The 24117-nt window shown below is 36.1% G+C and overlaps 1 protein-coding gene across 1 annotated transcript in view; it reads right to left on the bottom strand.

Moving 5' to 3' along the window:
• LOC311288465 (Fc receptor-like protein 5) overlaps positions 1-23373 on the bottom strand; it is a 37671-nt gene extending 14298 nt beyond the window's left edge. The window contains exons 1-5 of the mRNA XM_084405883.1: positions 23352-23373; positions 16857-16892; positions 15883-16146; positions 11114-11365; positions 10749-11009 (exon numbers count right to left, since the gene is read on the bottom strand). Coding sequence (XP_084262009.1) covers positions 10749-11009; positions 11114-11365; positions 15883-16146; positions 16857-16887 — 808 coding nt within the window. The 5' untranslated portion in view covers positions 16888-16892; positions 23352-23373. The remainder of the gene's footprint in view (positions 1-10748; positions 11010-11113; positions 11366-15882; positions 16147-16856; positions 16893-23351) is intronic.
• Between the last annotated feature and the right edge of the window lie 744 nt (positions 23374-24117).

Here is a 24117-nt window from a genome sequence, read left to right as displayed (position 1 = left end):
GGTACAGTGGGTGATATACAATATGCTACATTCTAAATGGAGAGTTGGTAACTGAACCTTGTGAATGCTTGGATGGATGTCCAACTTTTTTACTGTTTTTTTTTTTTTTTTTTTTTTTCTTTTTTTTCTTATACACTGGGTGCCTCAATAAAAAAGAAGAGTATGGTTCTAGGTTTTTTGTATGCAATGTATTTCTGCAACCAAAATTATAATTTTAGTATAAAATAATCGGAGTGATAGATAGAAATTGTAGTACTGAATATGAGAAATTTGAACATTACTTTTGCTCCTCTACCAATATAAGCTGTGATTATTACAACCCTGAAGATCTGAAACAAAATAATGACTTTTCCTTTTCTTTAATGCATTTAAATATTAGAAGTCTTAGTAAGCATTATGACGACCTCGTTGCATTTATTGCTAGCACAGGAAAATGTTTTGATATCATTGGTTGTAGTGAAACTTGGATGAGTGAGCAAACCCTTTCAGATATTTATAAAATAGATGGATACTCATTGTATTGTATTAATAGGGAGGGTAGAATTGGAGGAGGGGTATGCTTATATGTAAATTCTCATTACTCTGTTAAGGAGCGTCATGACTTGACATTTGATGATGGCTACACTGATTCATTATTCCTAGAAGTGAAAATGGCGAGTGGTGCATGTATCATTGTTGGAGTGGTTTACCGACCACCAAACTCTAACTATGAAACTTTTAGAAACCACTTTGATAATCTCCTTTTCAGTATAAATCGGATGAACAAAAACTGTATTATTATGGGTGATTTTAATATTGACATTTCTAAAGAAGATATCAAGGGAATTGATTTTTTAAATACCCTTCACTCCTTATCATTCTATCCTACTATTGATAAACACACACGTGTTACAGAGAGAAGTATGTCTACAATTGACAATATTATAACAAATTTACAAAATACTGGTTGTAAATCGGGTGTAATATTTTCTGACATCTCTGATCATTACCCTGTAGTGTTCTTTACAAACTGGATAAAAAGAGTATCCGATCCATGTACTAATAGGAAGGTAAAAGTTCTTAATAATAAAACACTTGCAAATCTAATTCAACACCTCCAAAGTAAAAGCTGGGATGAAATTTATAATGCCATAGACCCCAATCTGGCTTATAATTTCTTAATTGATGGAATAACCGACGCTATTAATGTGACTATTCCTGAAAAGATAATCAAACATAAAAAGGAAACTCATCCATGGATCACCAAAGGAATCCTAAAGTCTATCCAAAAGAAGGATAAACTTTATAAAAAATACAGGAAGAATCCGAATAACAATAACAAAACCTTATATACGCGATATAAAAATAAATTAACTAGCTTAATACGAGACAGCAAAGCGAGTTATTTCACTGATCGTCTTAAAACTGCCTCGGGGGATCAGAAGAAATCCTGGAAGGTGTTGAATGAGATACTTGGCCGCAGTAATATATCCACAGTTATCCCTGATACCGTTGTGCCAACCCAATCTAATAATTATACAACACAAGATTCACTACCAGAATTATTTAATAGATATTTTGCCTCTGTTGGAAAGAATTTGTCTCAACAATTTGGTCCACCTGGGGGTGCCGATTATAAAACATTTTTGAGGAATAATTATCCCAGTTCTTGCTATTTTAGACCTAGCTGTAAACTGGAAGTTACTAACATTATTAATAAACTTAAATGCTCTCACACAGCTGGTGCTGATGGTATCTGTAGCATGATCCTCAAAACCATAGTGAATGAAATAGCTGAGCCACTCGCTTTTACTATTAATTTATCATTACAGCACGGCATAGTTCCTAAACAAACTAAGGTGGCAAAGATAATACCAGTATACAAATCTGGGGACAAAAGTGATTTTCAGAACTATAGACCCATATCAATCCTGCCAACGTTGTCTAAAGTATTAGAAAGGGTGGTGTATTCACGACTTGTAGACTACTTAAATAAACATAACATACTAGAATCTTCACAATATGGCTTTAGGAAGAATAGCAGCACAAGTATGGCCATTTTAGATCTTGTAGAGAAAATAACTGATGCTTTTGAAAGGAAAGAGGCTGGTATTGGGATCTTTCTCGACCTTTCAAAAGCATTTGACACAATTGATTTTCAAATTTTACTCGGAAAACTGTCGCACTACGGGGTCAGGGGTGTGGCTCTCCAGTGGTTCAGGGACTATGTCTATGGAAGACGGCAATATGTAAACTTAAATGGTATTGACTCTGGATTGCAAAATATAGTACTCGGGGTTCCCCAGGGATCCATTCTGGGGCCTCTCTTATTCATTGTTTACATTAATGATTTTGTACATTGTTCCAGTGATGTTTATAAAATACTCTTCGCTGATGACACAAATCTATTTGTATCCCACAAAGACTTGACTCATCTTGAAAAACTCTTAAATGATAGACTAGCAGATATAGACACCTGGTTTAAATGTAACAAACTATCACTAAATATTAGTAAAACCTTTTATATTGTTTTTCGACCAAGTAGTCATATGTACAGTGACTGTGATATTAATTTAAATATAGATGGTAGAGCTATTCAAAGAGTGGATACAATTAAATTTCTTGGAATACATATAGATCAGTTTATAAACTTTAAGGAACATATTAATGAGCTAGTTAAAAAACTATCTAAAATTGTGGGCTTGTTTTTTAAAGTGAGACACGTGCTCCCATTAGACGTGCTCTTGTCTTTGTACAGGACTCTGTTTGAGCCTCATTTGTCTTACTGTAATATCATTTGGAATAATACTTACCCTACTTATACTGAGAAACTCTTGATATTACAAAAGAAAGCTATAAGAGCTATTACATGGTCCACACGTAACTCTCACACAAATGCTCTCTTCCATAGACACGGCCTACTAAAGCTTCCTGAAAGTAACTTTTATCATAATGCATGTACAATGTACAATGTTGTCAACCGGTTAAATATTCGATTTTGTGAGCTCATTCCACTTTACACACCTTCTCACACATACCATACTAGACAAAAGCTGGTCTTAAAAGGTAAATGTAGGAACCGAACAAGTGCTAGGTTTACTTTATGTTACCATGGTCCACATTTATGGAATGAGCTGGATACTAACTTAAAACAGTCTGCTTCATTATCTATATTTAAAAAGAAATTAAAGCAACAACTACTGGAGAGATATAAACCCGAGGGATTTGCGGCTAGAGCTAACCCCCTTTCTCTTGGTACATGGATCAATTCAAATTGAGGTACAAACGTACAGTGACTGTCTTTCTTCTTCTTCTTTTTTCTTTCCTTTTTTTTTTTTTTCTTTCTTTTTTTCCCTCTTTTTTCTGCTTGAGGTAATTGTATTCTAAACATCCATAATCTAAAGAATGGTTGTCCTGGCATTTAAACTTAAGTAAAGGACCAGTTACTTAATCTTTGACAGGTGGGTGGGGTGGTATTGGTGGTGGGATGGACCCCTATTTATAAGCTATTGCTTTTTGGGAGTTCATTTTTTTCACAATAGAACACAATTGTTTTTCAGGAACAGCTGTTGGCCAAGCTACTAGCTGCAGTTGAAATGTAATATGTTTTGTACTGTAAAATGTACACTTCTTCGGAAATGTAGCTGTGTAACTGAATAACTACTTCAATTGCTTGACACCATTGAAAGGATATGGATTGAAATGGTAGTGATGTCACCGAGTGATGAAATGGTAGTGATGTCACCGAGCAGGGGTGCAGTTAAGGATTTCCTTTGCCCATTCTCTAGTGTATTTTCGATGTTAGATCTTGTACAACAGTATCCAGCTTGAGCGAGCATGCTGCATCATAAATATTTGTAACTTAAGTTATTTGTATTGTGATGACTGATATATTATCATATTTTGTGTGGGTAAAGTGTGTAGTCCTTGACTGCAGGAAAAGTAATATATTTTGTAACTTGTTAATCTGTGATTGCTACCCCCAACAACTGTTCTGATGAAGCAACAAATGCAAAGTGTAAATTGTGGAAAATAAACTAAACTAAACTAAACTAGGGGGGTGTACCGTTCATAGGCTAGGCTACCACCATTTAACATGCTATAGATTAGCTTATTCAGCCTATTTATTTTGTCCTTTTTTTGTCTTTTTTTTTATAGCCTATAGAAATAATATATTTAAATTGCAGTTTTATGAAAATGTTGATAAAAATAAAAATTGCCTTGTTTTTCTCCACTCATGCCTTTTTGTAAATAAACACATTAGTGGACATTCTAGCTTTAACGTCAAAGCATTAACATTTGTGTGGGGAAATCAGTTACAGTGGAGGTAAGCAATCAATACAGGTTTAAGATACAGACCATTGTTATCAATATCTGTCTTTGGAAAACAACGTGAGCTTTTGTTCTGCTTACATTTACATTTACATTTATTCATTTAGCTGACGCTTTTATCCAAAGCGACTTACAATTGCTATATATGTCAGAGGTCGCACGCCTCTGGAGCAACTAGGGGTTAAGTGTCTTGCTCAGGGACACATTGGTGTCTCACAGTGGATTCGAACCCGGGTCTCTCACACCAAAGGCATGTGTCTTATCCATTGCGCCACACCACCCCACATTTACAGCTGTCACAAGCAGGTGGCGCTTATTGAAACCTTTTTGTTCAGAGATTGGGCACTCATCAGGCAAACAGTAATTAGGTACACAGGTATGGAATTACAAAGCTGCCAATATAAAAAAAAAAAAAAAAAAAAAAATACATAAATAAATATACAAATAAATGTAAAAAAAATAAAAAAAATATATAATAATAATATATAAATAAATATACATAGAAAAGCAAAAAAATGAAAATAAATAATTATTTATACATTTATTTCCTTATTTATGTATATATTTATTTTTTCCATATTTATTTATTTATTCTTTTATTTATTTCTACATTTATTCATTTCTACATTTATTTATTTATACATTTATTTATTTTTACATTTATTTATTTATACATTTATGTATTTCTACATTTATTTATTTCTTCATTTATGTATTTCTACATTTATTTATTTATTAATTTATTTCTTTCTCCTGCGTAGGGTAATGAGGAGGGCGTGGTTTACCTCAGACATAGCAATCGAGCTCAGAGTAAGCGAAGGCGACGGGTTGAGGCCACAGTGACACCCTGTGGCGAAATACAATAAGAATAGCTCACTGACGTTGATACGGTCTGTGACTGCGAGGTATATGGTCAAAATCCTAAATCTTACTGTGTGACATGGATAGGCACATCCATGGATCATAATATATTATGATAGTATAAATGGTAGCCATACTATAGCCTACTGCCAGTTAGTGTAGCGGGTTGATTCACATTTGTTGCAGGTTGATTCACTGTGGCCTCAACTAGTGTTGCTTTCGTCAACGAAAATTATGACGAAATATTGTCGTCAACGAACCGTTATCACCTGACGAAAACGAGACGAGACTAGACGTAAATGCATGGTCATGTGACGATGACTAAAATACATGCATAATGCAATATCGTTGACGAATAAAAACGAGACTAAATGTGGTTTAAAAAATAAAAACTATGCTAAAATGTCTCTTCATTTTCGTTGACCAAAACGAGACGAGACGAAATGTTATAACGTCACGACGAATGAGAGAGTTGTGCGTGAACCCATAGCTTTGTCGGCTTTAAATTCTGGATTGCGATCTGGTCACCCGATTATCAGCAAATTTAACAATATATTACTCCATTAGTTATTCTATTAAAATGTCTCATTGATATATTTGACACATTCATAATCATTACTTTTGCCGGTTCTTTGTGAAAGCTGTAGCCTATGTTATTGGCAGCGTGGTTACATGAACGTCGCATCAGCGCCAGAACATGGAGATTTTATTTTAGAGAATATCGCACAACCTATTCGATATCCTATAATTAAATAAACTAATCGAATATCCAAAAATCGTGACTCATCCCTGCATGGAATCTCTTGTTTCTTTTCCCAAATCTTCACTCACGTCTCATTCACCCATTTTCTAAAGGTATTAAACGTTTCTTGGTTCGCTTTTAATTAGGCCTATTATATTCGTATTCTTTACCGTGGTAAAGTAGAAAAACGCTGTAGGACAGATAGCCTACATTTGTAGTTGCATGTCAAATTCTTTTTAACACAGTGCTTGTATTAGACATCTATAGGGCGCGAGTTTAGCTGTAAAGCGCGTTTCACACGCGCGGGTGATTTTTAGTTTCACTTTCTCTGGCAGCGCAATCTCAAACATAGCCTAAATATCTCGCCCTTGTGGAGGATAAAATTCGCTCTTCAAACCAATTTACATCAAGTAGAAAACACGAAGATATCATAAAGAGATCGATATCTTCGTGTTTTCCTGCTCGTGTCCCACATCCCTCTCAAAGCGCAGAGTGTAGCCTATATCACGCGTCTTTGTGTGGAAATATAAAACAAGTTTTTTTTTTTTTTAAATAACCCCCCAACCACCGCCGGTAGTTGGTCCATTACCGCGGTGGTAAAAAAAAACCTGCCACCGTCACAGCCCTAAATATAGGCCTACTAAATAGCCTATAAGATAGCCTTGTTTGAAATTCTATATTGACTGGGTTAAATAGAATCGCATTACTAAAAAGAGACTAAAATACAAATTTCATTGACTAAAACTAGACTAAAATGTCATCAGTTTTCGTCGACTAAAACTAGACTAAATGTCATCAGTTTTCGTTGACTAAAACTAGACTAAAATGTCATCAGTTTTCGTCGACTAAAACTTGACTAGACTAAAAAGAGTATGAATGTGACTAAAACTAATAAAAACTAAAATGACAGCCTGACACAAAGACTAGACTAAAACTAAAATTAAAACAGGCCGCCAAAAACAACACTAGCCTCAACCCTTCGCCTTTGCTTACTCTGAGCTTGATTGCTATGTCTGAGGTAAACCACGCCCTCCTTTGGAATTCCATACACAGGTGATATTATCAATTTAAATGAATTTAAAGACTTAAAGTATTTAAATATGGTATTCAAGACTTTATATTTAAGTATTTAAGACTTATAGGATTAGAATGAGAGCTTGTGTTCAGGTCAGGACACGTATAACAGGTGTATTTCACAAGTATTTTACGTGTATTTAACACGTATTTCACATCTATCTTTCCATCTGGACGAGAAGCACAGCGCCACGTCTTTAAAATATTTTTGGCCATAAACTGATAAACCATAAACTTCTGTAATTAGTACCTGTCCTTATAAAGCCTAATGTAGCCTATTCAGCGTTGTATTTTCTCACCACACACTTCGAAGCTTTTGCTTGCACTCCCACATCTGCTTTTCAGAACACGATCCATATTACAGTAAAGTAATGTTACTGCATCTGATCGAACAAACGGTCAACCTGACATTGTGACGTGATTGGTGTTGCGATATTTAAACAAATTAGCTTTTAGATAATGCATCTTGACTTAACTTGAGTCTTTTGGATCATATAAATACATAAGAACAATCAGATAATTAGAAAATAACAAGATTTGTCAATTAAAAAATAAAATAAAAATATATTTGGGGGAAGTCTACCACTGTCTACACGGCCCACCAGATGGCGCTCCGAGGCCCACGGCCCACCGGTTGAGAATCACTGGCCTAATAGATACTAGTATCTAAAAAATATGTAAAAATAATCAGTAGTTTTGGTGAGTATAATGCTTATTTTTGTCCCCGTTTTTTTCCGTGCTAATTATGATTTTCTTTAAAAAACTTCTTTAAAATTTATGATCAAAACTTTTTTTTTTTTTTTTCTTTTTTTTTAAACATTAATACTATTGTAATGTCTGAAGAACGACAGAACAACTGAACACAAACGCACCAGCCGAACTCACTCGCTCGTTTCTCTATCCGGCCTTCTCCGAACTCACCGCATTAACCCTATAACTGCCGGTGCAAAATAAAACAGCAATTTCACAACCATTATAGAGTCAGTGCGCTACACTATTAAAAGCGTATTAAGAGCTGGATTAATTCAGCTGGGACACCACTAAAGGTTAGGTGTGAAATGCAACGCCCGCTACTGGTATTAATATATTGCCATATGGTCAATGCATATATTGCAGTATATTGAAAAATATAAGCACTAGTTTCCCATATATGGACATGTATTATGTAATATATTGCATTATTGTAGTATCCTAAGTACTAGTAAGAAGGACACGCACAGCGGGGTAACGTTTATCTGAAGCTTTACTGAACACTTGGATGCAATCCATAACATGTCTGTCACTCGACACAGCTAGCTCAGACTCTTGCTCTGCTATTTACCCCATTCTGTTTTAAGTGAACTAATACTGCCACCTAGGGAACAATTATAATATGACAGAGATAACTTTCCCCATATACAACAATTATATTTAGCAGTATATTCCCATATATTTTTGTTCCGGAAGGGGATAATCTGAAGGGCAGCAGCTCATGAATGAACTGAACATGTCTGGAGGATAGGGGTGAGCGAGGCACAAACTAACGCAGAGCTAGTTGTAACACACACGGTTTAAAGCTTTCCACAAATGCCAGCATGATGTACACACGGAGACGCGTTCAGCTGTATAGCCTACGTAAATCATACGGATCCGGCGTTTTGGGAGCCTGAAACCGCTATTTTTTTAGGCCATTTATGGTTGTTTATATTGTTCAATAAAGTTATTAGTAAAAAAATTTTTTTTTAAATAAATAAACTACTGGGCCTATTACTATTGTATACAGCGCGCAAGTTTACGCACATACTCCAAGTCTTCTTCTCCATTTTTAGTGTATCTCTGTGGCAGAATTACAGTGCCACACACAGGCGGCAAGGAAGTCGACCAGAAGTTGAAGCCAGCCACGTGCCACCATCTTGTAGCAGAACTTCACCTGCTGTTAGCATCCCATTGACTCCCATTCATTTTGGCGTCACTTTGACAGTGAATAACTTTACATCTGAGGCGTTTGAAGACTCTATTTGTCCATTATTTATTTCTAAAGAAACACGACAATGTATAAAATGCTCCATTACCTTGTATCTTACGTTACGGCCCCGTAGAAGCAGTTTTTGTAAAAGTAGGCTAACGATTGCGTCATACCAACGCGACTCTCTGTCGCACAGTAGAGAGATTACCGTATGGACAGGAGGAGAAGCTCGCGGGCAATCGGGGGGACGTGGAGGCAAAATGACAAAATAATTAATCAGAATACTTAGCAAAAGTTGCTCCTGCTCCAAGCTCATGGACAGCTCCTACTCACACTCTCCGTCTCTGCAAGATTCGGAAGGGAATGATTCAGATTTCTCTCGGCACAGCTACTAGAAGACAGACGGGTTGCTCATGTGGTCCGTGTAACGCTTTGCTCGGTTTGAGTCTGCGCGTCAGAAACGGAAGTGCTAAAATGGGCTTCACTTGTCTCAATTGAGTTCCAATGGGGTCGCTGTGTCCATTTCTTTTACTGTCTATGGCCACACACTGGTCTGGCATGTGAACTACAGCGTTTTGAGTCGGTTTCAGTGGTTTTGTGCGTACGCAGATATTTCTTGAGACGACACCGTGTTTACAGATTTTTTTTTTTTTTTAAACGAGGGAAAAAAGATTGGATCGGGAAACTTTTCGCCGCTAGGGGTCGCTAACCTCTTACAATATTCGGTGACAAAACGGAAATAAAGAAACGGTATGTGTCTTCGAATTAAATTACAAATTTCTCCTGGTTTGAAAGTTGTTGGAAACAGTCGGGATAATGTAAGTAGGCCTACACAACTAAAAAAATATATATAACATAGAAATAGTGATTTCTGCTATTTTTAAAGTGAAAAAATTACATATTGTACCTTTAAACCATAGCAAAAGTACATTTCTTAAGTACATTTTTATTTAATATGTTTATTTAAAATAAGACAAATCAGATATTATTTTAATCTCCAATCTATTATTTAACAGTTGAGATAGTTATTGAATGCTGATCTAACCAGCAGAAGACACTAGCAAGGTTTGAATCCCAGTTGTACAGACGGGGCATGTTGTCACACTGCGTTACAATGAGCCTCTATTAGAACTATGATATTTCTACACTTTTATCAATTCTATTGAGAAAATATGAGAAAAATGTGAATAAAGACTGAGAATCAATGTTCAGAAATTATTAATTATTATTATGTTTTGGACTATGCTTTATAGCTGTTATGTGGTGTTTGTTGTAAATTGAAAAAAAAAAGTATTTTTAATCATTTAAAAAATGGCATTATTTTATATGAAAAAGTTAATAATTGTATTTTATTGACAAAATATTTTAGTTTGTCTTGTATAGTTTTTAATTCGATCACATTTTAAGGTGTCATGTGGTCATGTTACAATGTACTCCACCTATGGGGCATGTTGTCACATTTCACTTCCATTCTTTCGGGGGAAATCAAGAAAAAAAAAACTATACACTGTATTAATCAAAGAAAACCACATAATTGTACTAGACATGTGGGAAATTAATGTGGGAAAAAATAAATACTCTGAACCCCGAGTGAATTTACACAAACTGAGAAAGTCAAAAAGTATTAGACTGTTCCCCGCTCTCTAGATAATGAACTCTGAAAAGATCTGAGATCATAATCAGCCTGTCACTGTATATAGAGATGATTACAAACTCTTAACTAACATAATCTGACTGAGTGTGAGACAAAGTAAACTCTTTTCTACTCAGTGTCTTCAGGTTAAAGTGATGTGATGAAATGATGAACACACTCACCTGATACTGTCAGTGTAACTCCATCACTGATCTCTGAGTTCTGTTGGGTTTCAGTCAGAGTTCCTCTACAGCTGTACAGACCAGCATGAGACGGATCCACAGATGTGATATAGATCTGGTCTGTACTTCTGCTGTGATCTTGATCTTTATACCAGCTGTACCTCCAGACTCCTGTCTCCTGTATGTCACATGTGAGAGTGACTCTCTCTCCTCTGAACACATGAACATCAGGCTTCACCTTCACTACAGGTTTGGGTCTCTCTGTGAAAAGAGCAAACACACACTTCATGTTTGAATTTTTAAAAACTCAAAATTAGCTTTCAATTAAAATTAAAATAAAAACTACAAAGTAAAAGGGCACTTACCACTCACTGTTATCTTTATATGACTGAAGTGTGTGTAGTAGTTTCCTCGCTTTGCTCTACACTCGTATGTTCCTCCATCAGCGACTCTCACAGAACTGATTGTTTTAGTTCCTGCATCAGCACTGGATTCAGGGTTTGAGTCTTTCCTCCAGAGAAACGTCCATCCAGTTGAGCTTCCCACGTCACAGCTGAGAGTAACTGTGTCTCCAGTGAACACTGAACTCTGGGGCTTTACAGTCAGAATCGGTTTATCTGGAAGTGAACAGTGATGGAGTGTTGAGCTCATATATAGAGTTATTGCTCATATCTTTCACTAGTCTTCTGTTTTTATCATTCTTTTTTGTACAGTAAACTGTAATTTATTTTGATTTGAAGGGGTGTTTGTCTTTTCTGCTCCCACTCAAAAAAATTATTCAAGCCCTTCTTAGGTATGACACATATGACAGGTATGATTTTTTTTTTTTTTTTTACAAGTCTAATGTAAAATGTATAAATAGGCTACTGTCATCTATGAGATTTATTTTAATTTGATTAACTCTAATTTGGCTCGGAGCGCGCCATTTGCGCATGTTAAAGACAAGCTCAGAGATGAACATGCTCAGAGAGTGTGTGTGCGGCTCAGAGAGTGTGTGTGTGGCCGCCATTTTCTCGTCTGCAGCCGCAAGGACTGCTACGTCATATTCGTTATTGGCAAATATTATCTTGTTTGTATTTGTAATAAAGAATTTACCTCACTGTAAGAGAATTTGTATATCATAATTTTGAGTGAAATATGCAACAGCGGTGAAAGTTATGCGAGGTGAATTGTTCTAAGTGTCCCTTCTTTTGCTTACTCACGCAACGTGCAAATTATGTGTTAGACCAGTCTAACGATTCAGAATTTGACTGTAACTGTGCAAAATTGGTTCTTCACTAATTGGTTTGCTAGCTGGATTGATGTATCCGTCATAAAATGAATTTGGAGGCCGCGTTTGTTTCAGCGCCGAGTCTATTTTTGCTGCATCACTCACGCTGAATTGGCCACAGTGGATTGTTCTTGATCAAATTTGACCTGCCTAACATGAAAAATAAGACATTTCACCATAAAATCATGAAGTGGGATGTTCCGTGCTTCACAATCACCATATGACATTAAGCGCTGTGGGGGGAAAAATACACGACACCAAACAGAATAACAAAAATATAGATTGAGAAGAAAATTCCAGAGCTTTTAAACAATAATGTTAAAGTCTCTGGTAATTTCAGGGAATATTTATAGTTAAGAGTTTTAACAGGTTATGTGACAGACCCGGGTAAATTTACAGATAAGCGGATAACCTCAACTTTTTTAAATATTACAAATAAAATATGATAATTATCATCATACAACAAATGCTGAAGCAAAAAGGCTAAACAAAATAATAAACGTATTCAGCCATATTATATTTGCAAGCACAGATGTGTTTTTAGTTCAGTCAATCTTTCTTTATTTTATAGGAAACATCAAAAACAATATAATTCTTGTTCACAGTAATATACTTCTCAATAGTTTAATAAGTAATAAAAAACTGTTTAAAGATTAAAAGATATGTTAAAAATAATAATGATTGCAAAATATACACTAAGAATGTAAATTGTGAACTGAAAGGAGAAGAACGACTCGCTGCTTCTTAGCGTCTGTTTTCATGGATCTGTGTCTCATGTCGAAGCTGCGTCCTCTTGACGTCACATTTATCGGCCGCATACGTCATAAAGAACGTCTTATTTCAGGACAGTCACCATTATAAACCTGAGCGTTATTGCTAGTGAAGTGTAAACTGTTGTAGTTTCCTCATGGGAATGTAATGGTCAGTTTACTGAGATGAAGAGCCTCATGACGTTTGCGGCAGATAAATGTGACCTCCGGAGGATTCAGCCTTCCAGATGAGACACAGCCGGTGACTCCAGGATTTGATGATCTGTTGAGATTGAGAATGTGTTTGTGTTGTTCACCATGAGCTCTGAGTGACTGATCTTACTCACAGCGGCCTTTCTGGAGCCCATAACCACGAGTGAGAAAGGTCTATATTAACACCAGTATTGGTGTCGGCCCGATACTGCGCTCTCATATTCATACTCATAAAAATGCTCCGATACCAACAACCGATACTATGCAGCGTGTGTGTGTACAGTGTGTGTGTCCAGACAAAGAAACTGACAACAGAGAGTATAATGGAGATACAAAAGCTGGTAAAAAAATAAATAAAATACAATAGAAAGTAACCAAAGTAAATGTCTAATTATTGGAATATTAAACGAAATAAACGCCTATATTGCTGTTATGAGACGCACAAGCTTGTCGAGCGCATCCCTTTCTCACAGACATCAGTGGAAAGATTGTAGTGAAAGTTTTTAGGAGGACAATGATGTTGAACTCACCCTTCACAGAGAGAGAAAGAGATCTTGATGTTGATGAGTTTGGTCTTCTTCCATCTCTCTGTCCTTTACACCCGTACTGACCCTGATCAGACTCAGTAGCTCCTCTGATAGTGAGAGTGTCTCCGTTTACAGTGTAACGATCAGACGTCTGAAATATTACACTGTCTTTATACCACTCATATCTCCAGTCACTGTGATCAGACTTTATCACACACTTCAGATTGACTGTTTCTCCAGTGAATACAGGACTGTCTGGTGTCACAGTCACTGTAGATGTGGGTAAATCTGAGAAGAAACAGAAACATAAAGACTCAAACTGCTCTTTCAGGGAATAAAACTGATTGTCCAGAAGGACCTTCGGTTGTAGACGCTGGTTGTAAATGGGAATGTTGCTGGTATAAACCCTGCAGTGAATGAACTGTTAACCATCACTATTGTGTCTTTGAGCAAAGCATTTGACCAACGGTTTCCAGAGGGATTTAGTTCATGGTGCCATTCTGTGACAGAAATACACGACACTGGTCTTGGTCATATGGTGATAAATATACTTTAACCACAACCATAACCAGCTAACAGGGAATGTTATCATAACTTTGGCTAACGTTAAGGATTTCTCAAAGTTATGAACAAAAATTATTCCAGTAACATTAATAAAATGTGTGTTCAATATTATCTGGTCTGTATTAACATTCTCAAAATTAGCACAAAAACTGTAGTTTCTTCATCTTTAACACTCTTGGACCCATTTAGACATCGAGTTCATTCAACACTGAGGATTTTGCTGTGAATCACGTCACTTGTAAAAAAGGCCCCCTTGTGGCCGCTAAGCATCAGACACTTTACTGTGACTCTCTCTCTCCTACTGGAAGACGCCTCGCTTCACCTGGACTCTTAGCCAATCACAAGTTGACTCAGGCTCGCTGCACGCTGGTGGCATTCTGTCCGAGACTTTTACCAGTAGTGTCCGCTAACCGCACAGACTTACAACCTGCCTTGATACAACTGTCCTATTTTAGTGTGCGTCTTTACAAGTAAGAATCGGTATTTCGTTGTTCTTTTACTGTCATTGCTAAGGCTAGATTGGTAGTGTTTTGTGTGTTCAGTGTTGCTAAATGTAAGCTCAGGCTTTTCCTGCTCGGCTAGGCCTCGTGTCGTGATGCTTCTTTCTATCGATGTATTATAGGTTGTCACTCGGGCATTATCTTTGGTTATACATTGTAGAATACCAGTTAAGCACCCTCTGCGCATAGTTTGTAAGCTATTCGCCTTCAATCCAGTTAATTGGGGCACGCACCTCCCGCATGTACACTGGTCATCACGTGACACCTCTCGGCGCGGCCTGGTGTAGTTATTTATGCGACCAGCAGAGGGAGCCATTGTATTGCGAATGGTTTATCCTTTCTCATTGTTATGGTTGGAGCTGTTTAGACCCACAGAACAGCCTTTTTCATTATTTTAATGCCAGTTTCGGCCATGTTAAAATATTATAGAATAGGATACAGTTAATACAAATAGAGGTTTGTTGCATGATAATCATTCATTTGCATTCAACTAATTTTTTTTTTCTTATTTCTTTTATCTGTTTCAGAACCACACATCAATGTACATATTCAATCATGCAGTTGTAAATTCAATAAATACTTAGTGATTCTGACCGATCACCCGCTGTGAGCTCTACCTAACGATCCACAAACTAAATCAAAGAAGCCAGTCTTCTTCTGCACATCATTATAACTTTCCCTATTGGATTAATTAAAGTTTTTTTGAGGAGGACTTTTGAGTTGTTAATACAAATTAGGGTAAAAGAATATTTCAGGAACATCAAACTAACCTTCCAAAAAAAAAAAAAAAAAAACCCTCCACTAGCACTAAGAAAAATGGACACTTTAAAGTTTCCATCACCAAAACTAAAATGTTTTACAAATGTTCTTAGAACAAAAATGTGTTTAACTGTGAAAACACTCTGGTCTGGGTTTGTGGTTTTGACTTCAACACTAATAATCTGTAAGTCACGTCATTCTCTCTGACTTCAGGACAAAACTCATCAGAACTGCTCAAGTCCTTTTCTATTCTCATGACACTCATGAATATCTCCTGTAACCATAGTGACAGTGACTAAATATCAAAGATGGAGACGCACATAAATTAAAGATGGAGACGCCTATAACACTGGAAAGTCACAATTTACATGATTTTATAATGAACTAAAACCTCCACAAAACACACACACACACACACACAAACACACACACACAAGACGTGCAGTTATTGAATAATTACTAAAAAGTAAATTGTCAGTCCTCTTATAACAACAGATGTAATTGAAAATTATAAGTGATGATGAATAAACAGATGTGAATATGAAGACTCACCTGATACAGTCAGTGTAACAGCATCACTGAGGTCTGTCCATGAGTCTGATCTCTCTCCTCTACAACTGTATTCACCACTGAGAGACACACGATCAGCTGTGAAACTGAACTCTGCTGTTGTTCTTGTATATGGATAGACAGTGTTTCCATCTCTAATCCAGCTGTATGTCTGAATATCTCCTCCTCCCTGTATGTCACATGTGAGAGTGACTCTCTCTCCTATGAACACAGGCTGATCTGGCTTCACCGTCACTACAGGTTTCACTGAGAAACAGAAGTAAATATTGAAAAGCATCGCAGTATCAAGATCTCTGTCATGAACTCAAAACTTCATCAGGAGAAAAACACTTGAATTAAAAACCTAGTTTGCTTATAAATTGTAATGATTACATCAAAAATGTATGTATTGGTAAAAACTAACTGAAACTGATATATTTATCCAGTCTGCATGTCCTTTGTATTATTGCTCTTCCAGTTCTGACCAGTAGATGATGCTGTTTACAGTCTGAGTGTTTAAAGATCTGAACTGAACTTACTAACTTCAGTCTGTCTGTTCTCAAGCCCTTTTCTCTTCCAGCCCTTCCAGCTAAACCACACTGAGTGAATAAAGCTCAGCATTGGTGCTCAAGATCTTAATGACACACAGTCAATAATTAATATTGCAGCAAAAACTCAGAAACATGCAAATAAAGCTCATTTCTGTTTTATACAGTGGATTATGATCTTTTGAAATCAATGTCTGACTGAACTACTTTGCAACTGCAAGACTGTTTGATTGATTGAATAAATAGCAGATTTCTGTGATGTTGTGCAGCTTAAGGAACTACAGTCAGATGATTCTGTGAAATATGCAAAACATGGACATAAAACATCAGCAAACAGACAAATGAGGGATCCTGATGAAGACAAATAAACTACTACAACACAATTCACATTAGTTAAAATCTAAAATGTACTGCAGTAACGGACAGTACCTTGACTGAGTCCAGAGTGAACGAGGGACATCAGCACTAAAAGCAGAAGAAACAGATATGAAGCTTTTCCATTCATTCAACACAATGTAAATCACACACTGAAACATGTCTAGAGTTTATTCTACATGAACTGAAAGTGTGTTTCTGTTGTGATGCTCATTCAGGAGAACTGATGGATTATTGTCCAGCATTCAACATCATCACACACGATGACGTCACAGGACTTGTGAACTGATACGAGAGTCGATTCAGTGATTCACTGTTTGATTCACTGATTCACTGTTTGTTTCACTGATTCACTGTTTGATTCACTCATTCACTGTTTGGTTCACTCATTCACTGTTTGATTCACTGATTCACTGTTTGTTTCACTGATTCACTGTTTGATTCACTCATTCACTGTTTGGTTCACTCATTCACTGTTTGGTTCACTCATTCACTGTTTAGTTCACTCATTCACTGTTTGATTCACTGATTCACTGTTTGTTTCACTGATTCACTGTTTGATTCACTCATTCACTGTTTGGTTCACTCATTCACTGTTTGATTCACTGATTCACTGTTTGATTCACTGTTTGATTAACTGATTCACTGTTTGTTTCTAGGGCTGGGTATCGATTCAGATGTTACAATTCGATTCGATTTCGATTCACAAGCTCTCGATTCGATTTCGATTCTCGATTCGATTTTCGATTTCGATTCTCGATTCGATTTTTCGATTTCGATTGTAAATTAGATTTCGATTCGACTCAATGAATATTTAATACAAATCCTATATTTATTAAAAAAAGAAAAAGAAAAGAAAAGTGAACATAAGTTTTCAAGTGTTTAATTAATACAAATAAATTAAGAGCTACAAACCTGTATATTAAACTCTTTTTATTTTAGGTACAATTGGGTACAGTTAAAACAGAACCCAACTCTATATTTCAAATGCATACAATGAATAGACAGGATTTTGATGCAAGATGAAAAATTGATGCTGAAAATTGGACAAGTCAGAACAGTCGCATGTCTTTATCAAACAGGTTAACAATCCTCATATAAACCCATATAAAAACATTGCATATAATTTTTATCTGTGCCCTTTCTGTCTAACAGCTAGGCCATATACAGAAATTGAATAAAGTTATATAACAGTCTGCGGTGCATTAATTATAAATTATATATAGACTAATCAAAGTTACAAAAGTTCTTTAGTCAAGAGCAGTGAGTGTTTTTGTCTGTTCCCTTTGTTCTTTGATTAACTTTAACGGCAGAGATAATTAGTGGCTACTGTGTACTGTCCCTTTAAGACCAGCCGCTGTTCTCAGAGACGCGGCTCTCACACACGCCTCGTTCTCTCAAGAGTCATAACTCTTCACGTTCATCATAAGACTGCTCTTATGTTATGAAAATACTCAACAAAAAGACATTTTAGCATAATTGTGTGTGTTATTGTTCGTTCAAGAGCGAAAGATAACTCTATTCTGGGCTGTCTTGTGCGCACGCACGATATCATCGCAAGTTGTTCTGTGTCGCAGTCAGGACATTCACAGGCAGCGAGCTCTTTTTTATCTTGTCGCGCATGAATGGTTTAAAAGCGTTTGCACGAATAAGATCTAGTGTTACATGAATACATGTAACACTAGCCAAAGGATGACAAAAAATTAACAGATGCTGCATTAATTGTGTTAAAAGCCCAAATTTATTTATTTCATATAAAATCGCAGCATTTTGCGTCATATAGCCTAATTGCTTATAGACATCGCGATTGCGATATGATTAAACGTTCAGCACTAGTTGAGGTTATTTTATGATTTAGATAAAACTAACATAAAATCTCACAGCATTAGCTATAAAATGGAGTTTGCAAGCCTATGAACAGTGGAGGAAACCTACTTGGGTAATATATTAAATAAAGATGGAAAAAAATCGATTCTTGGCGTTTGAGAATCGATTTTGAATCGACCACATTTTAAAAACCGAATAATCGAAAAATCGATTTTTTTGCCCAGCCCTATTTGTTTCACTGATTCACTGTTTGATTCACTCATTCACTGTTTGGTTCACTCATTCACTGTTTGATTCACTGATTCACTGTTTGTTTCACTGATTCACTGTTTGATTCACTCATTCACTGTTTGGTTCACTCATTCACTGTTTGGTTCACTCATTCACTGTTTAGTTCACTCATTCACTGTTTGATTCACTGATTCACTGTTTGTTTCACTGATTCACTGTTTGATTCACTGATTCACTGTTTGATTCACTCATTCACTGTTTGGTTCACTCATTCACTGTTTGATTCACTGATTCACTGTTTGATTCACTGTTTGATTAACTGATTCACTGTTTGATTCACTGATTCACTGTTTGATTCACTCATTCACTGTTTGATTCACTCATTCACTGTTTGATTCACTCATTCACTGTTTGGTTCACTCATTCACTGTTTGATTCACTGATTCACTGTTTGATTCACTGTTTGATTAACTGATTCACTGTTTGATTCACTGATTCACTGTTTGATTCACTGATTCACCGTTTGATTCACTGATTCACTGTTTGATTCACTGATTCACTGTTTGATTCACTGATTCACTGATGCTCAACAATAAAGCAGCAGTTTAAACCACTGAGCTTCACAACATACAACATTATATGACATTATACTCATCAATAAATGTGATGTCAGTGTATTTCTGTAACTCTCTTCATAGTTCTTCTTGTTCTCTTGTTTTGTGTTTGTTTGTTTAAGTTTTCTATTTTTTTATATATTTGCTCCCTATTGAATGTTGCCTGTATAACATGTTCCTGACCCTAACATGAAAGACACTATTAAAAATGTATAAATAATATAGAATCATGCACCTTTCACACAACTATAATGCATTATATCACAGTACATAAAGATACACTTTATGAATAAAGACACTTTTAAATATTAACATGAATGTGATTAACGTTTCACATCACTGATTCTTCACTGGAACAGAACAAGCTTCAGAACCAAATCAGGCCAAAGTGTTTGAGACACACGACATCACTTCCTGTTTGCTGTCGGCACCATCAACTTCATTGTGACTTTATATGGCTGCAAAAATAATTTGGACACTTAGTGTGTTTCACATATAGTACACTTTAATCTGATTACTTTTCATTTAAAGGTGCTGTATGTAGGATCCAGCGGCCTCTAGCGGTGATGTTTCAGATTGCAACAACAGCGCTCGTGCTCGTGAAAAGCAATAAAGTTACAACTGTAGTCTTTCACATTAGATAACGTTAGCAAATGGTCGGCGTTAGCTGGCGAACTAATGATGTCTAACTTGAGCCAACTAAAGCACAAAATCACAATATATTTTACATGCTTTGAAGTATTGTTAGCTTACCTGTCCAAAAGGATGAAAGCCAACTCAGGGTCTGTTTTTATACCTAAAACAAAGCGGAGGTCTCTCCATAATTCAAACGCTCTGCCAATGTTGATCCGTGTTTTCGTCCTGAGTCGATCCGATTGACGTTTGGCCTGACGAGCTTCAGCAGATAATTTCTTTTTTTTTTTTTGGAGTTTGTGTTGGAGTCTGTGTTGTGCTGGAGGCAGGTTGTTTTTTGGTGTTATCAGACTCCATGTCGTTAGCTGCAGTGCCGTCGCAATAGACTGTATATATAAAACGGAGAGGCTCGGGAGCGCGCATGCACGTCACATCCGGTGGATTTCGCAGAAAATCCGACCCGGAGACTTCACATAAAAATAGGAATACTGGCCTCAATAGCAAAACGCGAAAAGTGGATCATTGTAATGTGTGATTACATCCCCTTCACAGACGGGCAATAAAAAAAGGATTCATTTTATAAAAAAAGTTACATACAGCACCTTTAAAAAAGATTTTTACATTTTTTTTTTTTTGGTGCTTAGGATTCACTTCAAATTTAACTTTTTTGAAAAGAAATAACAGTTTTGAATATTCGTGCACACCCCTAATTGTGACTTTATAGTAAAATAATGTGGATATAGTGTTAGCCTACAGCTGAAATTAACCACAACCAGAGAGAAAACCTGCTGCAAGTGAACTCGTGCTTCTGGTCTAAGAGTATTTTCACACCTCGTGTGTTTCAGCACTTCAAGAGCTCTCGCCTCGGCAGAAATAATTCATAGGTCAACACTAAATTATCTCAGTTCCTCCTAAAGGACCCAAAAACAAACCATATCCAGACCTCAGTATGTTAATGTGTCGACCGCTCGCAGTCTCTCAAACAAACTAGTGTGAAAAAGCCCTTAAACCACATTAAACATGCATCAATATATTTGCTATTTAAATAAATAAAGCTCAAGTACAGTTTCAATCAAGACATTTGTCAAAATAAAATGTATTAGCTTTGCAAAATATGAATAAATAAATATGTTTAAAAGGACAACAAAAGTCTGAGACACTTCCTGATTGTCCAGCATTGGTGAACATGTTCATATGTCGACGTCATGAACTTGTTCTGCAAACCTGAGGTTATTCTGACACACGTGTGAACTGACATCATACAACAACTAAATATGAAGTCAGGGCCGGTTCTAGACATTAGGAGGCTCTAGGCAGAGTTCATGTTGGAGGCCCCCCCACCCCCAATAACAAACACTTGAAACAAATATGATTCCTAACCTTTTTATTTATTCAACATTTAATTTTACATTTAGTATATTTTTACTTACACAGTACATAAGTTTGGACACATTACTATTTTTAATGTTTTTGAAAGAAGTCTCTTATGCTCACCAAGCCTGGATTTATTTGATCAAAAATACAGAAAAATAATATAGTGAAATATTATTAAAATCTAAAATAATGGTTTTCTATTTTACTATACTTTAAAATATATTTATGTGATGCAAAGCTGAATTTAGTGTCACGTGATCCTTCAGAAAACTTTATAATATTCTGATTTATTATCAAATGTTAGAAATGGTGTTTAATATTTATTTTATAACCTGTGATACTTTTTTTTCTGGATTTTTTGATTATTAAAAAGTCGTTTTAAAAAAGTCTTCACTATCACTTTTTATATATTTAACACATCCTTGCTGAATATTCCTGTTTTCTTCTGTATTTTTGATCAAATAAATGCAGAGCATAATAAGAAACTTCTTTCAAAAACATTAAAAATAGTAATGGGTCCAGACTTTTTACCGGTACTGTATGTACATATTAATCAAACTTTATCTAAGGTAATCTCTTTTTTGTTTAATGAATATGTTATTGTTGTTGTTGTTATTTTGCTGTTTTATTCAATTTATTCACAGTTCCAGAATACCACTTCAGTAGATGAACATAAGAGCTTTTATCATTTATTTTTCATAGCTGCGGTTTGGGCAGGATTTTTCCCTCCCATTTAATCAATATTGACTGCAGATATTGTCAAATTATTAATATCAGTAATATGATATTGTGCATTGCATTGTTACCTTAAATATGCTATACACAAATCAAGTGGAAGAGAAAGACACGATCGCTACTGAGCAGAAAAAAAATAAAAATAAATTTGAAACTTATATTATTGGCGTAAGTAGGCTATGATGTCAGGGTATAATCTAATCATCAGCAAAATTGAGAAGATAGACCCATAGATATGAGATCCTTTATTTGCGTGCCTATTTAGGCTTTTGCTTTGCAGCACCTGATGGATGCGTTCGTTACACAAACTTTAAGAAGCCGGCACCGCTTTGAATCGGAAACATTAATTGGTTTAACTGCAGATGAGTGACAATTCAACAATATCCAATGAACAATGAGGCTAGTATTTCTGCCCGTGACCGTCTTGACTGGTGGACTATATATATAGGGGATGTTACGGTTATGGAGGCCCCTCCTCAAAGCCCGAGGCCCGAGGCAATGGCCTGCTCTGCCTATAGCTAGCGCCGGCCCTGTATGAAGTTCAGGCGAACTGGTTAAAAATAACTGAAACGTGTCTCAGAAAAGAGAAGTTAGTTCTGAGAAAAGCTCTACTTTGTTTGATAAACTGTTTGTTTGAAAAATGAAATTTAATTGGCCAAATTCATTTTGCAGTTATTTCTCAATAAGAGAGTCAGAGAGAAAGAGAAGTGATAGAGAAGATGAGTGTGTGTTCGGTGTCTGTTCTCAAACTCTCTGAGTCTCTGATGGAGAGATTATTTAAAGATACAGCATCATTCAACACTAACTCACATCAACACAAATACATCTGATTTATCTCAACTACTTGAAATAGGAGGAAAGATGTTACAACAAAACTAAGCAAAAATACATGCACACATTGCCTCCATCTTTCACATGCATTATCACACAGATAAATGCATCATAAACCTCTTTGTCTGATCAAGATGTAACATCATCACATAAGATCTGATCAATAAATAATACAATAAGCAGTGAGACTGTGGATTCATAGACTCTCCTACACAACACTCATTATTTTATCCCATCTTCAGCTGATTACATTGCATTAGGAACAGAAAACAGAAGATAGTAAAGAATATGATCTTATACTCACAGATGAGAGGCAGTGCACTGGAGCCCATACTGTCACATTAATAGACTGTTTTAACAGCGCTGAGTGTTAAACACACACTTCCTGTGTTAGAAAAGAAGAGATGAGGGAGGAGGAGATAAACTCTACACAGAAATACACAGATAAAGAAAAGAGAGATCCAGTCTAAGATATTTAGCTACTAATTTATTCAAGTTGTCACAGCTCTGTTCATCTACTTGAAAATCATATTTTCCAGATCAGTTCTGATGGAGATTGTTCTCACTGTTATTGTGTTCGTTCACACAGTCACACATAGAAGACAGACAGTGATTAAAGAGAAATCACCACGTGACATCTAATGTGTGTCTAATGTAACTCTACAACATATCAGTGGATGAAATATACAGCCTTTTATATCATAAAGTGTCGTTCCATAAAAACTAAAATGCTGCTGGTCAAAGGTGTGTTCTGTTCCTCAGCGCTTCGGCTCTCAGTATAAGAGGCCTCGACTCGATGGGACTGGAGAAATGGTTGGAGAAACAGAATCACAAAAGGCCAGAGCTTCTTTAAGGTAGGGTTAGGGTTAGTAGTAGTAAGTTAATAAAGTTAATAGGCCCTTTTGGAAAATGAGTCCTGACCTTTAAAAAAGTTTCCTTAATGTGTGTTAACAGACCCTGAATCTGGAGAACATTAGGACCCTGAAACACACAAGCTGTCGACCAGCGATATGCAGTCAACGTCACAATCCCTGTCGCTGATAAAGTGGATGCATTTGAAATAGCTTGTT

Source organism: Rutilus rutilus (genome assembly GCF_951802725.1).
Source record: "Rutilus rutilus genome assembly, chromosome: 3".
NCBI classification, from domain to species: domain Eukaryota; kingdom Metazoa; phylum Chordata; class Actinopteri; order Cypriniformes; family Leuciscidae; genus Rutilus; species Rutilus rutilus.
This window is presented reverse-complemented; position numbering and strand designations above follow the sequence as displayed.